General features: G+C 45.4%; 1 protein-coding gene across 2 annotated transcripts in view; it reads right to left on the reverse strand.

The window, feature by feature from the left end:
- pax7a (paired box 7a) overlaps window positions 1-14,042 on the reverse strand; it is a 39,739-nt gene that overhangs the window by 19,932 nt on the left and 5,765 nt on the right. For both annotated transcript variants that reach the window (XM_057030747.1, XM_057030746.1), the window contains exon 5: window positions 2,244-2,443. In XM_057030747.1, coding sequence (XP_056886727.1) covers window positions 2,244-2,443 — 200 coding nt within the window. The remainder of the gene's footprint in view (window positions 1-2,243; window positions 2,444-14,042) is intronic.

The raw sequence follows: 14,042 nt of genomic DNA on the forward strand, positions 1-14,042 counted from the left end.
ACCCCTCCCACAGAGACAGCCTGGAACTAATTGGTGAGAGATACGGATCATATCCCTCAATTTGTCAGCTGGGGTATTAAAACCATTGCAGGCATCATGGCGGTGAAGCGACGCTGGTAGCTCTGCTGAAAAGGGCTGCGGGGCTGATAAAGATGGATGGTGAAAAGGTCCTAAAATGGCAGTCGAGGACACACGGGGGGGATATTCAGACCTGTTTATGAGTTTAGGCTGTGAGTCAGCGCTAAGCCAAACACCCGTCACCTGTGCAAGAATCCAGCGATGTAATTTACACAGTGCAGCTTTGGGCAGCCATATTTAAATCTCACGGGTACACTTCAACGTCAGGTTTACTGACAAACGGATAACAGCGAGACGCAACGGCAGGCGCAAATTCAAGCTAAAATATGACTCTGTGGGAATAGGATGAGTTTTAAGGTGCGAACACTGGTTAGCCTGTGAGCAACATCTGGAAGACACGTCAGCGCAGCTGTGCAGATACGTTGCTCCCAGGCCAAAGGGTCTCCTCTCTCCAGCCCTGCGATGGGGCGTTTGGGCACCTCGGTGAAAACCCAGCTGCTGGACATTTCCAGACAGCATCCACGCCCATTTAGAGAGACGCTATCAGACAGATAAGCATCTTTTTATATTCCTCGATAATTAACTTTGTTGTTTACATGCCCGACAAACGGCACTCCGAATTCTGCATGAATTTATTTTGGCCACCAGTGCGCCTTTTCTTCAAAACCCCTCAAAGAAAATTAAGTTTGAGTTGACCTTTTCAGACTTTCAAAGCCTTTTAAAAAATTAGATTACGAAGAAAACAGCATTAGCGAATTATAGCCATGACTCGCATTCTGCGGGTTTGCACATGACATCATTTAAGTCTATTATCTAACGGCAAACACACAGCAGCCATTCTTTTTTTATTCCTTCTCGCGCTTTAATGTTTAGATATTTCTGTCAGGCTCCATGAATACCCAGCCACTAATTAAAGAATGGATTTTGTTCTCAAACCTGAGGTGTTACTACCCCACATGCTCACTTTCATTCCAACTAGGCTGATGAATTTATACATGCCATTTACTTTATCGCAAGCTTTAAAAATGAATCCTGTGCCTCGTATATATATTTGTACCACATAAGTAATTGGAATTCTACAGGAGAATATATTTTAATTTGTTGTTTACTTCTCAACGGAGAACACCGCACAGGCCTTTAGCTGTGGTTGCTGCCAGACATTATTTTTATTGCTGTTCCATCCTCTCCGTGGAATGAGGCATTCAAACCTTAGTCTCGCAGCGCTTCCTTACAGGTCGTGGAGTTCCAAGATGGACAAAGACATGTGTGGAACCCGTTACCCCCGCTGCATGTTTATGGTGTGAGGAACAGTTAGCATGCAGCGAGGAGTTTGCAGGCTTCAGAGGGAGTGTGAAATGGTAATGGTAATGGTAAGAGGAGAGGGGTGCCCCAGTCGCCCCCCCCCCCCCCCCCCCTCCTAGCGGCTGATTGATTAATGTTGTTGTCGGGGCAGAGGGTCCCAGGAGAGGATGAGGAACCCCGTGTGATATGTGGAGGGTTTTACAAGCAGCGGCAAGCTTGAAAGTGATGGGAAGAGATCCTGGCCAAAGGCCGAAATGACAAATCCATCAGCAATGCATTCCTTTTCGCTCTCTCTTCTCCTCCCCCCTTCATTCTCCCTGTTGGAGGAACAGCTGTTGCTATAACTCTACTGTACACGGCTCCCTTCACTCACATGCAACATCTGAGCGACCGCCCAGTCAGGCAGGTTTGTGTGCCTGAGGTGTGAACACGGAAATGTCAAAACATGTCTGATGGTAAAGCTGCGGCTGGATGTTCTCTCTGGCGCATCATATTTATATTACTGCACGTTTAGAGGGAGAGCCTTCAACTCTGGCTTTTTTTTGCACTCTCAGAGGTTTCATTGTGGTAAAACTAGTACAAATCTTGCATTATCTCAAATCTGCTTTATTTATAATTAAATAAGGCTTTGCTCATGGCTCTGTGGTTTTGTGGCAGTGATAGGACTGTAGTTGCTCATATTGTTGTGATCTTTGATCGATATCAGGATTTCTAATGAAGGTTGCAGGAAAAATAAATAGAAATAAGGCAAATTCTGACATGTTTGACCTAAATCTGTTTTCCGTTCCAATTATCGTGGTCTTATTTGGACTAAAGTAGGATATTCAGGACCAGCGTGCAGCCACGCCGGCTTCCTGTCTAACCTGCACTCTGGCCTCCGTGAGCTTCGTCCTCTGAGCCAGCTCCTCTCTGGTGTAGATGTCTGGGTAATGTGTCCTCTCAAAAGCTTTCTCCAGCTCCTCCAGCTGCTCGGCCGTGAAGGTGGTGCGGCTGCGTCTCTGTTTCCTCTTGAGAGGCAGGTCTGGCTCCGAGTCCACGTCCGACCCGTCATCTATGCGGTTACCTGAGGTGAAAAAAAAGCACAGTTGGACGTCATGGCGATGACTAACTGTCTTTGGGTCCATTTGAGGCAACCCTAAACCAACTGAGATCCATTCTTCAGATCCACATTTAGAACTGATGAAGCGAGAGCTTCTGCTGTGTGAATATACAATTGGAGCAATATTATCTGTAACTGCAGATGTTTATTTGATCGAGTTGAGTCTCTGACAACTGGTTCTGCCTCTGTGTGGGCCTGAACGGGTGTGAAAACACGGTAGTTGGTGGGTAGAGGGGTTAATCTGAGCTCCTCACCCTGCTTCTCCAGCTTTTTGGCCCAGGGCGCACTGCTCAACACAGCCAAAGAGTATAAAATAGAACACAATGTCAGAGCGAAACCATTCAGCTCAATGTGTTTCCATCTGCTGTCATTAAATGAATTAGAACATATTTTACATTACTTTTTAGGCATTCAACTAAGCTGAGTTTTTGCTCGAGGAACATAAATGCAAGCACAAAGCTCCACAATCCGGGCCGACAGGGAAATTTTTGACAGCAAATACGCATTACCATTGCACATTACCATTATAACTGAATTTAGAAAATTGCATCATTTTCACCACCTCTGCACGTCTATTCAGACTACATGGCCCTTTTCATTCCATGTCATAAAATTTATATTTTCATAATTTCCTCATTGAGACATTGACAAGGCAGCGTGATGTGCCAGGCTTGCTCGGGGCCTTGTTGGATTGCATCACGGCTCAGTCCAGAAAGAGTGGGAGAGGGAAAATAAAGGCAGACATTGAAGACGAGGGTGTATGAAGAGATTTCCGCTTGTGACAGAGGCCCTTCGCAATTCAGCTCGAATGCAAACTCTATCACGTACCTGAACGTCTCTCCAGAGCGAGTCCCTGCCGCCTAACTCGTCGTTTTACGGCCGAGATCTGCGTTTAAAGCTCACTCCAGTCGAACATTTCGACATAAGTGGACAAAAGATTACTCAGAGCGAGCCTCCAAATAACAACTGTGAGAACAAAAGAGCAACAGAGCTGGCAGAGTCTCAAGGCCAGCTCCAGAGTTTAATTAAACAAGGAATTATGGGATTATATGGAGACTATCATTACAGGCCACTCTGCGAGTCTTCTCCGAACATTTTCTGTCCCCCTGAGCTCATGCGCAACGATTCTTGCCGGATTACATGTGGCCGCAGGACATGAGGCCGCATTCATTAAATCAATTCTTCAGTTTTATCCTTTTTAATAAAGATTGATTCTTGAAGTACGGACTCACTCCGCAGCAGAACACCCTTGAACACACAAAGTTGAATATGTACATACACCACATATCCCTGTGTTGGTTTTCATGAGGATGCGTGTCTCTATTTGCCCGTTAACTTGCCATGACGACACTTGAGACCGGCCTGACGGTCTGCAGATCACGTTCCAAAGTCACCCCCGAATCTTACGGGGAGACACTGGGGCCAGACAGAAGACATACTCGAAGGGGGCTCTGAGGAAGACACCAACGTTATCCTCTCCTTACATCTTCTTTGACTCCCCTTTGTTTCAAGCGCTTCTACCGATTTCACTTCGCACCGAAACTGCTGCAGCACTCATGTCACATTTTGCATGCTATCAGGCTAATGACTGATAAACCTTAGCAGACAATAGCTGGCAGCGCTGCTCCCCATCAAGCTCCACACAGCTAATGCATCTGCTTTTGTACATGAACCAGGAGCGTAAGGTCAAGAGGCCTCCTGTCTGTCACGAGTGAGAGAAAATGGAAACGCATGGGGCCAAATGGGACTGCAGTTGGAGTGCGCACATGGACGCCCCTCGTGCCGATGGGAGACTCCGGCGAGAAGACGACATGTTTCAGAGTTTGCGATTACAGCCCAACGGAACAAAATCCCTGCAGGCGTGTTGGGGTCAATTCCTTATCAGCCCATTCGGCACAAAAAGGTACATTCTGATTAGGCGTTTGTATAATGCTGCTCCGGTAATGCCTTTCACAGGTTTGTGGGATATTGATAAACCTCTCACACCCTTTCTCATTACTTATCGTCCAATTAGAATCTAATTATGTCGCATCCACTGGGCACGATTAGCACCCTGGTCTCTCCTCCGGGGACCACTTGGGGCTTTTTTTCTTGATATTGATTTACAATTGTGCCCATTATAAACAGGAATTAATCAGGTTCAGGCATTAGAATGTGTGGGTGAGCAGTTGTTTGAGATTAGCAAAGATAATGAGTAAATTCTACAAAAGATACCGGAAAATAAACTCTCATAAACAAGGTGGAGGCAAATAATATGTTTTCTAAAGTCATGGTTAAAGAAACATTATTATCTTGAAATAGTGAACGATCAATTTCATTAAACTTTAGCCAGAAGTTTACACTTTTTTTACATATTTACAGTAAATTGACTTATTTGTTTTGAACCCTCCTCTAATTTCACCCTGGTGTCTCTTTGCTTTCATGTAATTAGGACCAGGCCAGATGAAACCCAGCATTTTTTAAAGGACTGCTGCTTTAATACTTTTAGGGTCACTGTGAGGTTTAACGCCTGTTCGCTCTCTTCATTCTCCACCACTGACCCCACAGACAAACCCCTCAGACTGCAGGCACATGGAATCCTCATCATCACCCTGTTTCCCCTCAAAAACCCCTCCCTGCGTGCTCCTCCATCCCCAAACTCACTCCCGTCCTCCACCTTCACCCCCGAGACGTTGAAGTAGATTCTGTCTGCTCAAAGGCGACTCACCAAGTGATCTAGCTGTATGCTTATGTATTGATGGATCACAATAAGAGCAGAACACTATGAAAAATGCTTCTCTGATGTGCACATGCGTCTCTCAGGAGGTCCCGCGTTTTAAAAAACCCCCAGAAAAAACAGTGAATCAAGACAATGACGGGAGGCTGCAACAAAACAAACCAAGGAAAAGAAGAACGGACAAAAAAGAGCACATATTTTTTCAACCTGCAGAGCTTTGAAGACATGGATCTACCGTTTCATTGCATCCGGGCCCGCATGTGTTAGACGCTTCAGCGCACCTGATATGCTCATCCCACATCACCCCGGGGCTCGAACTTACAACCTCTGGACACTGAGGTTAAGTCATGAGCTGACAGAACTACCTGCAGAGCGAGAAACCAGCTGGCTTCACACGACAACCCAGAGCATCGGAAAGGCTGCGTGCAAAGACAGCAAAACAAGGTTGTGGTAGAAACCGGAGATTCATTCTGAAAATAAAACCTGAATCTGTAATGAGGGGGATCTCGTCTGTGTAGATCTCATCTCACTGGTGAGCTGCATCAACCCGCTCACTCAGGCCTCCCGTCATACCTCGCCGCCCGAATATCAGCCATACCTTTTGCAAACTATCCAAGACATTGGGACAAAAACAGACGGGGCTTTGGCAGTGCAGCATTAGCTCATAATGGCTCATTTTGAAAAGCATATTAGTTCCAGCATAATTACAATCAGGCCTCGCGCTCTGTGTTTTGCAGGCATTCACAGGACCAGCCTCTGAGCACCGAGTCACACCAGTTGACTGTGACTGACAGCAGATTTGCTTTAAAAATGTTTTTTTTCCCTCCCTCTTCTTGTTTTCCCACAGGACAAAAATAACATAGCATCTTTTCTCCCTATTTATGGTGACTTGTTTATTTTGTGCCTGCCTTTTGTCGTAGTTGATGCTGCAATTATACTTTTTGTCAGTCGGAGGGGGAGAATATCAAAAGGCCTAATTATGCAAACAGGCCTGTGATAAGAAGCATGTGCCTGAGATCAGATCTGCTATCTCTGACATGCATCTGTCTCTGCGCTGTCTTTGGGGCTCCAGGCCTGCATATAAAAAGCCTTGTCTTGTCCTCGGGACTGCATACGATTCAGCCACCAACACTGGAGCGGAGAGATGTTTGGAGGGCGGTGGGGTGTGTGCGCGCGCGTGCGTGTGTGTCTGTGTCTGTGTATGTGTGTGTGCAGCAACATCAAATAACTAACAACTTCCCAATTTGCATTTTTCTGAGAATGGTGCAGCATCTCTGCTTAATGCACTTGCCTGTTCATCCCACAGGGGCTGCTGAGTTAAAGGAGGCATGTGATTCAAGGCATTTACTGAAGGATGTATCAAAGATAGGAACCTTATGTGAATACAAGATACATGACAGCGATAACCAGAGTGGTTTAGAGACGTAATAATCTTTTCCTGTAGGTATCCTGCCGCCTGTGCAAAACCAAAACTCAAACTCCGCAAAAGTACTTATAAAGAACGCGGCGCGTGTACTCAACAATGGAGTTAGCGCCTTTATTTATTATTTCTGCCAGTTTGGGAGGAGGCCAAGATGTATCATCGATTTCCTCTGGTTGTCAGTGACCTTCTCGGGGTGATGATTTGACATTTAGCCGAAATTGAATCTGGGTGAGTTGTGTAAGTATACATAAGACTAATAAAAGTCATCTGCCTATTGGGAATAACATCACTCTTAGCTCACCTTTATGGACAGATGTCATTGAATTCAGCTCTGTTTCATGCCTATCAGGTCAATTACCAGTTTATAGCAGGTGGTTGTGTATGGGGGGGGGGTCAAAGGCACCAAAATTTCAAGTAAAAGTCAAAATGAGCTCTATGCTGTACAAAAGTTAAAGTAAAAATGTATCTTCTATCTAATGCTTCACAGCAGGATGTTAAAAAGGACTAGAGCTTCTCCCTTCACTAAAATCGGCCCGCTCGTTCCACAGATTTTGGGGTCTTTAACTTTGATGATTTTCAGGAAAAATACCGAAATTTTTCTTCGCTTGTCTCTCGGACAGGATCGCATTCTTTAGAAGAGGAGCTGGGGGCTTGCAGGAAAGGAGAAAAAGGCAAGGGAGGAATAAAGATGGGAGGCTCTCTAATCTTTGGCTCTCACAACAAACAATTAGCCCCCTTTTCTCTGTTTGAGGTGGGGAGAATGGGGAGGTGGGGGCTGCGGGAGAAGAGAAGAGGAGACAGAGCAGCGAGAGCGATGCTCTTTTATGGCTCCTGTCATATGGTTGAAGGCGCGGCGCGTCCATGACTGCGCACGCTCACCTTCAACAACAGGGCGTCCACTGGGCCTCCCGGCCTTTTCAGCCCAGAGAGACGAGCTCCTCGGGGGGCCATTAGAGCATGAATAGGGGCCTGACAGCCCTGTGCAGCTCTGCAGGGCATCCATAAACGCTGACATATTGACTCCCTATGCCTCTGCGCTGCCTCGCTGAGAAAGCGTTTAGAGGTTGAGGGGTGGGATTCTTCTCCTTTAATGTGCTCCTGACAAAAACTACAATATTAGCGGCAAAGTGGATGTTTTTGTGCTCTGACATGAAATAAATGCCACTTCTACAGCTTCGTCCGGGCTTTTGGATTTTCACACCTTTTTAGCATTTGTGCGTATTTTGAAATTTGAAAACTTTAAGGATGCAAAAAAAAAGGGATTCTTTGCCAGCATGTGCGAACGCTCACTGCGCCGTGGAGACGGAGCTTTGCAGGTTTTTGCTCCCGTGGAGCAGATAGTCGACGCCTGAGCCCGGGTCTTTGCTAATTGAGGTCACAACGAAAGTAATGAAATCAACAGAGAACATAAAAAAAGTTAAGAGGAAAAGAGGGGCCCGTCGGGGTGGGGGCAATGACACCCGTTCACCCGGCGAAAAGCTCTGGAAAAAAAACCTTTGCAGGAAATCAAAAAGTAATGTCTCAGGGCTATGAGCCAAGGTCTCCTGGAGGAACAAATCATTTTCCCAACAAAGCCAAAGAGAGATTACTGAGCACAGTATAGGAATGCACAGCGGACAGTTTTTAGTGCCCAAGGGAAGTTTTCTAATTTTCTGGACAGGACTAGGCAGCGGAAAAGTTGGTGCGATGTCGAGGACACGTGGAACCGAAGAAACATAACCAAAAATCATCAACAATTTTAAAAAATCTATAGAAATCTCCTTACCATAAACCCAAAAAGGGAGGAATGTAGCAGGGTTTTTTTTAGCACCTTTTCGGTACATCATGAAATCAATTCACCCTTACTTTGGACAAAACACACAAAAAATAATATCGCTCCAAGCATCGCTGCTGCGTTCCTTTACCTTCCCCGTTATAATGAAGGAATGTTCAGCTTTGTTACAAGCGTACTGAAAGTGTTACAGCGCTTGGCATTCATTTGTGAGATGCCTCCATATTGAGGGGTTGTAATGTGGCACAGTAGCAAAGCTTTTTATACAGAGACTCCATATTCCCCAAGGAGAGAATGACTGACGATGCAGAAATAAGCCCATTAGTTGAAAATAGGGGACAACATTTGAAGTTGTTATTTGGACGGAAAGAACGCACCCCACCCCACTGTTTGGACAAGCACTTACACACACTTTAACTCGGTGGGGGGGGCGCATTTCCTGATTTGCAACAGTCAGGGAACATGTTTATTGTCATTGTGGTTGTGGAAAACCATGCACGCAATTAAAACAATTGAATATTTCTGTGGTGGAGCAGATCAAGAGCATAAAATGTGAAATGTTCTGGCCCTAAGTAGCATAGGCTAATGGTGATTTTTAAACTAGCGGACCATGGTCAATGGTTCTCATTCATCACTGAGGGAGAGCACGGGCACGCTGCGCTAAACATAATTACTGTTGCACATTATGGGGGCAATTCCTGTATTGTAATAAAATTAGCCAGAAATGCTTTTTGTTCTTGCCGATGCAGCGGATGGCCGTAACGCAACACCCAACCGGATGTGTGCCAGCTGTCAGAGTTTGACATCCTTGGGTGGCACAACGAATGGGAGGAAATGGCAATCCTTTCTATAAATGGTGCGCCTGTGACCCCATCATCTACCACACGATTTAACATGGGCGTGATAACACTGTGTTGGTGTACCGTACGCCCATTTGTGATACCTCAGCTTCATTGTCTGGCAGGATAACAATGGGTTAATCAGCGCGACAAAGGTTCCAATTATTATTACGGCATCCATCTGAAAATTTTCCAAGATTACCTCCGACAGGCAGGAAATTCATTTGCACCGTATGGTTCTCTCTATGTTTCTCAATCAGCTCTCAGCTCTAGCGTTGATATTCAAAATGCTACAAAGTACAAGCGATTAGCCAAAACCCAAACTGGTAAAGACGCCACTTCAGTGCCAGAGAGAGCTTTTATTGATTACTTCTTATTACGGCTGATTTTGGCAGATACGTTATTATGCAAAATGTCTTGGAAATGGAATTCCATGGCTTGTTGACTTCAGTAGGTTGTAAACTTCAGTTTCTCTGCAAACTGTCCTCTTTCGCCTCCTCGTCTGGACAAGACAAATGGAAACCAGCGGCCTGATTGACCTGAGGAGACGTCCTCCATCTTGAACATTCTCAAAGCTCCGAATGCTCAGAATCATTAAGTTGCTTGTTAATATGGTTATTGTGTTTGGCCGGCAGGCTACAAACGCAGCCTGCAGAGGTTGCACGTTCAGTTTATTACTTGTTTTTATTAGAGGGTCACGATGCACCTGCATTTGCCACCAGGTTTCTTTTCACCCCAGGGTCACATTTAAATGCAGTTAAACCAGGTAGAGGCTAATCTCCCGTACTGGGGACACGTGTCTCTCCCGCTTGTCTCTCTCCCAGTGGTTCCTCCAGGAATAAGCAGTAAGGGATAAATAAATGGCCTTGGAAGAGCAGCGGCCTTCACGTATCCACCTGAGATCAAGCAGCAGCCCTGGTGTCAACTCACTCCTGTCCCATTTCCTCTGCTGTCTTTGCTAAAACACTTCTTTCTAATGAAGTGCGATGGGCGCTGTTCTCACGGGGGGACGAGCGCTGCTCTGTCAACCCCGGGGTGCAATTTCCCCCTGACCAGCTTGGTCCACTCTGAAGGTAATATCCACCAATCAGGATTCATTACACAGGGACCAAATCTGTGAATGAACTGCCCACTGCACGAACACACAACTGGCCGGGAGAAGAAATAGGCCCTGTGGAACCTCCTCTGAACTAAATTGGATTGCCAATATGGCCCTCAGACGATGAGACGGAGAGAAAAACAATGGGCAGAAAATAAATACTCCAGTGATGACTCCACTTTGTAGACGAACACAGTATTGATCTTCTTCTTTGTTGTTTGTTTAGAAAAGCCTCATCCCTGCTAATAGCTGTCTCAAAGTGTAATCTCTCCCTTGTCCTCGCCCGCCTCTCCTCCCCCTCCACTCTCCCCATTATGTGGCTCCTTTAAGCGCGCCTCAAATAGTTTAGGTTCAGTGTCACACTGGGGTACGGGGCATGGGACTGGGGACCAATTGTTTGCTAATGTTGACACCTGCCAGAGCAGGCTTTGGCCTATTTGGGGCCCGCCAAGCTGCAAAACTGGATGCTCCCCCTCTTTAGCGAGATTAAGTGTGGGTTGCTGGGGTCACAAATCACTGGACTCCCTCTGATGTTGTCAGGGCCAGAGACTGAGAGGGCTGAAAGAGAACGCTGCAGAGGGAGGGACAGAGGAGGGGAAAGGGATAAAGAGTGACAGTCTATTGTTTACTGAAAAGGAGGAGAATAATGTATCTTCTAGAGTGCGCGTAACCAGTGTGCCTCATTCAAATATATATCAGGGAGAGCTGCGTTCTCAGCTGCGTCAGTGCATAAATGTTATGAAAAGTGTGAGTTTTTAATCCATTTCACAAAAGACTGCGGCGTTTCGCAGGCTCAGTAAAATTTTCCATTACTTTTACTTCTCAAAGTCGATGTTTACACTCAGATCTTATGATAGAATTATTGGCATGCGTTAAGTCTGCACGGGAAATATACAAATTTGTGTCTTTTCACCAACATATCTGCTTTTAATTTAGTTTTTAGTGCACCCGGATTGCACAAAGCCCAGAGAAAAGCATGCGTGGCCATGGAAGATAGTGCCTGGCACCCCTAACCCCCCCCACCAAAGCCCTTCCTTTGCAGATGTACATTAATGCAAACAGAAAGACAGAGATCTGAGCTGCAGCAGAAGCTCCCTCTCTTCCTTTAAAACTGCTGCTGTCCAGCCTGATCGTGTCAGTTTGAAGGCCCCTATTCAAAAGTATTCATGCATCTGCCTTTGAGGCACAATAGAAGCTAGTTTATAAACTGTCTGCCCGGGCACCCAGAGGCTTTAGTTCTTATTGTTTTCGGCTCCTTAATAAACTTTTTGGAGGAGTTCATCAACTTGCCTGAATAGCCTATGCAGCAAGACTCAAGACTGAAAATAACAGAATGGCCTTTTCTCCTCCCTCTCCTTTCTCTCGTCCTTTTCTAGTCGCTGTTCGTTGAACAATGGCGAGAGTGGGCTGTCAGACATCACAGGTCTGTTTTTGTGGCGATACAAGGAAGGGGAAAAAAAGTATTCAATAAATAAAGGGGAAAACGCTGCCTTTTAAACTGTGAGTGATAAATGATGATATGAAGCTGCAGAGACCTCAGATCAGCAACCAAGTGTTGCGTCAATTGCAGATTGTGATGCTAAATACTTTTCTTTAAAGATAAAAATAATTCAAACTGATGAATGGGATTTTATTCCTCTAATTTTAGTTATATTCTGACACCTGTTAGATGTGCAGCTCGGACACGATGTCATAAAAACGTCATTTTGGCTGTAAGCCATTAATCCACACCTTTAAATATGCCGGAGAAAAAATTAGCCAAACTTAAAAGTCTTTAAGACGTGTCTGCTTTAATTAATTTCATACCTAATTAAAACAGGCCTGTGCAGCCCATGCAGGCCGGCCTGTTTAGCCCGCTGCATGGCCATAATTGAAGTAATTGCAGAAAAAAAAAAGGCCTGCTTGGAAAATAAAAGCCCACAGCGGTCCAATTCAACACAATCGCCATCCAACCACGCTCCTTAACCCCCCCTCCAACCCTACCTCGGCAACCCCCCCCAAATACTTCACCATCTGACCCAAAAAGGCCTTATTGGCTGCCCCGGACGAACCACCTACTGTTTCCCACCGATGCACTCGGAGTGTTTTAACACTCTAATTAGATGTGACAAGTTCAACGAGCTGGTTGCGGAGCAGGAAAAGCTGGTCAGGTTATGATTTCCGAGTCAGACTCACAGGGGAATCAGGACAGACAGCTGATTCCTGTCAGCCTCATTCATCTTCTTCCAGCCAATTAAACATCACCGCTAACAAAGCGGCGGCAATTTGGAGAATACATTAAAGGCTTTAAGGGGAAATGTAAATATTTAGAGGGGGGTTCAGGGCACTCAGAACTAGAGGAAAAAAAGGAAGCCTGCAGGGTTATCAATATTTGCTAAATGATGAGCTTTGGTTCGTCCTCTCCGCCATCAAATAAGCCAACCTGTTGACCTGTATGAAGTTAGCATAAGACAGAAAGATAATTTAAAGTCCTAGCTGCACAGAGCAAAGCTGAGCTGTTCGCTCAGGGGCTGCAGGCCCAGCGCAGCGTCCTGAAGCCGCTCACAGTGAAAAATGGGTGAAATAAAACACAGACCGAAATGAGAGACGCGCACAAGCCCCCTGATGTTGTGACAGGATACCTGGAGGGCAACACTCCCTCTTTAATTTGTCTCGTATGGTTTGGGGACCCCCCCCACCAGACCTTCGCCCCTCGGAGACGGCGTAAAGCCTGCTGAATTTAATTCTCGATGGTGGAAATTATAGGCTGTAATTAAATATCACATCATTGCAAAAGCGCTCGGTGGCAGAGACTCATCTTATCAAGTCGGTCGTCTCCGTCTCTGCTGTTATCACATCAATGGACGCCACATCTGAAATGGATCTATCAGCAGTCGTGGGGGGAAATATACTAAACAAAGGGCACCTATGGATTTACAGCTTAAACTCTGATATTTTGGAGCAGGAAATGTTAACCTTGAAATGCTGCTATCTGTGCCTAACAATGTACGATCATAACCCCATAAATGAGGGGAGAAATTGAATCCCTTTAAGTTATTAAGCAGGAAAGGATTATAAACTCGTCTTTATAAATGAGCTAGAAATCCCCATGTCTTCCTCTGTACACTTTTAAATTTCCCACAAGAAGCTGGAGAGGAAAGATTGCCCCCTTTTCAAGAGCCCCACAAGAGATGGAAAAACCATTTTTGTGCCCAGATAGGGACTCGTCCCACATGGTAAGCGCCACTTTAATTAATAGACAGCCCTGAGAGGTATCACTGTCAGCCTGAATAATGGCGGCAGAGCCAGTGTTTGTGCTTCTATGAATATTTTTGATGTGATCAAAGTCAAATGCCAGCACCCAATGAGTTTAAGCCCACTCCATTTTTTTTTTATTTAGTCTGATGCTGTCGACACTTAAAGCTGCTGACACTCAAACGTATCTGCAGCACACGGAAGGACTACAACCTTAAACTGCACTACTTAAAATTGATGCATTGCTCATTACTCATAAGCAACGGCTCTCGTGTTTTATGCTGCACGGTTTGCTCGTATTACCTTGCTGGAACCAATAGGCTAATTTGCTACAGCAGTGGTAGCTGTTCACTGCATTTGGATGTATCATTAGTTAGAGTGCAAGTTTAAATTGCAATTTAAAAATTGAATTACTTTTGGATGGAAATATCAGTAAATTGGACGAGGGCAAATTTTAGGGTAAATTTATGCAAACGATTTT

Source organism: Takifugu flavidus, chromosome 4 (genome assembly GCF_003711565.1).
Source record: "Takifugu flavidus isolate HTHZ2018 chromosome 4, ASM371156v2, whole genome shotgun sequence".
Taxonomy (NCBI): Eukaryota; Metazoa; Chordata; class Actinopteri; order Tetraodontiformes; family Tetraodontidae; genus Takifugu; species Takifugu flavidus.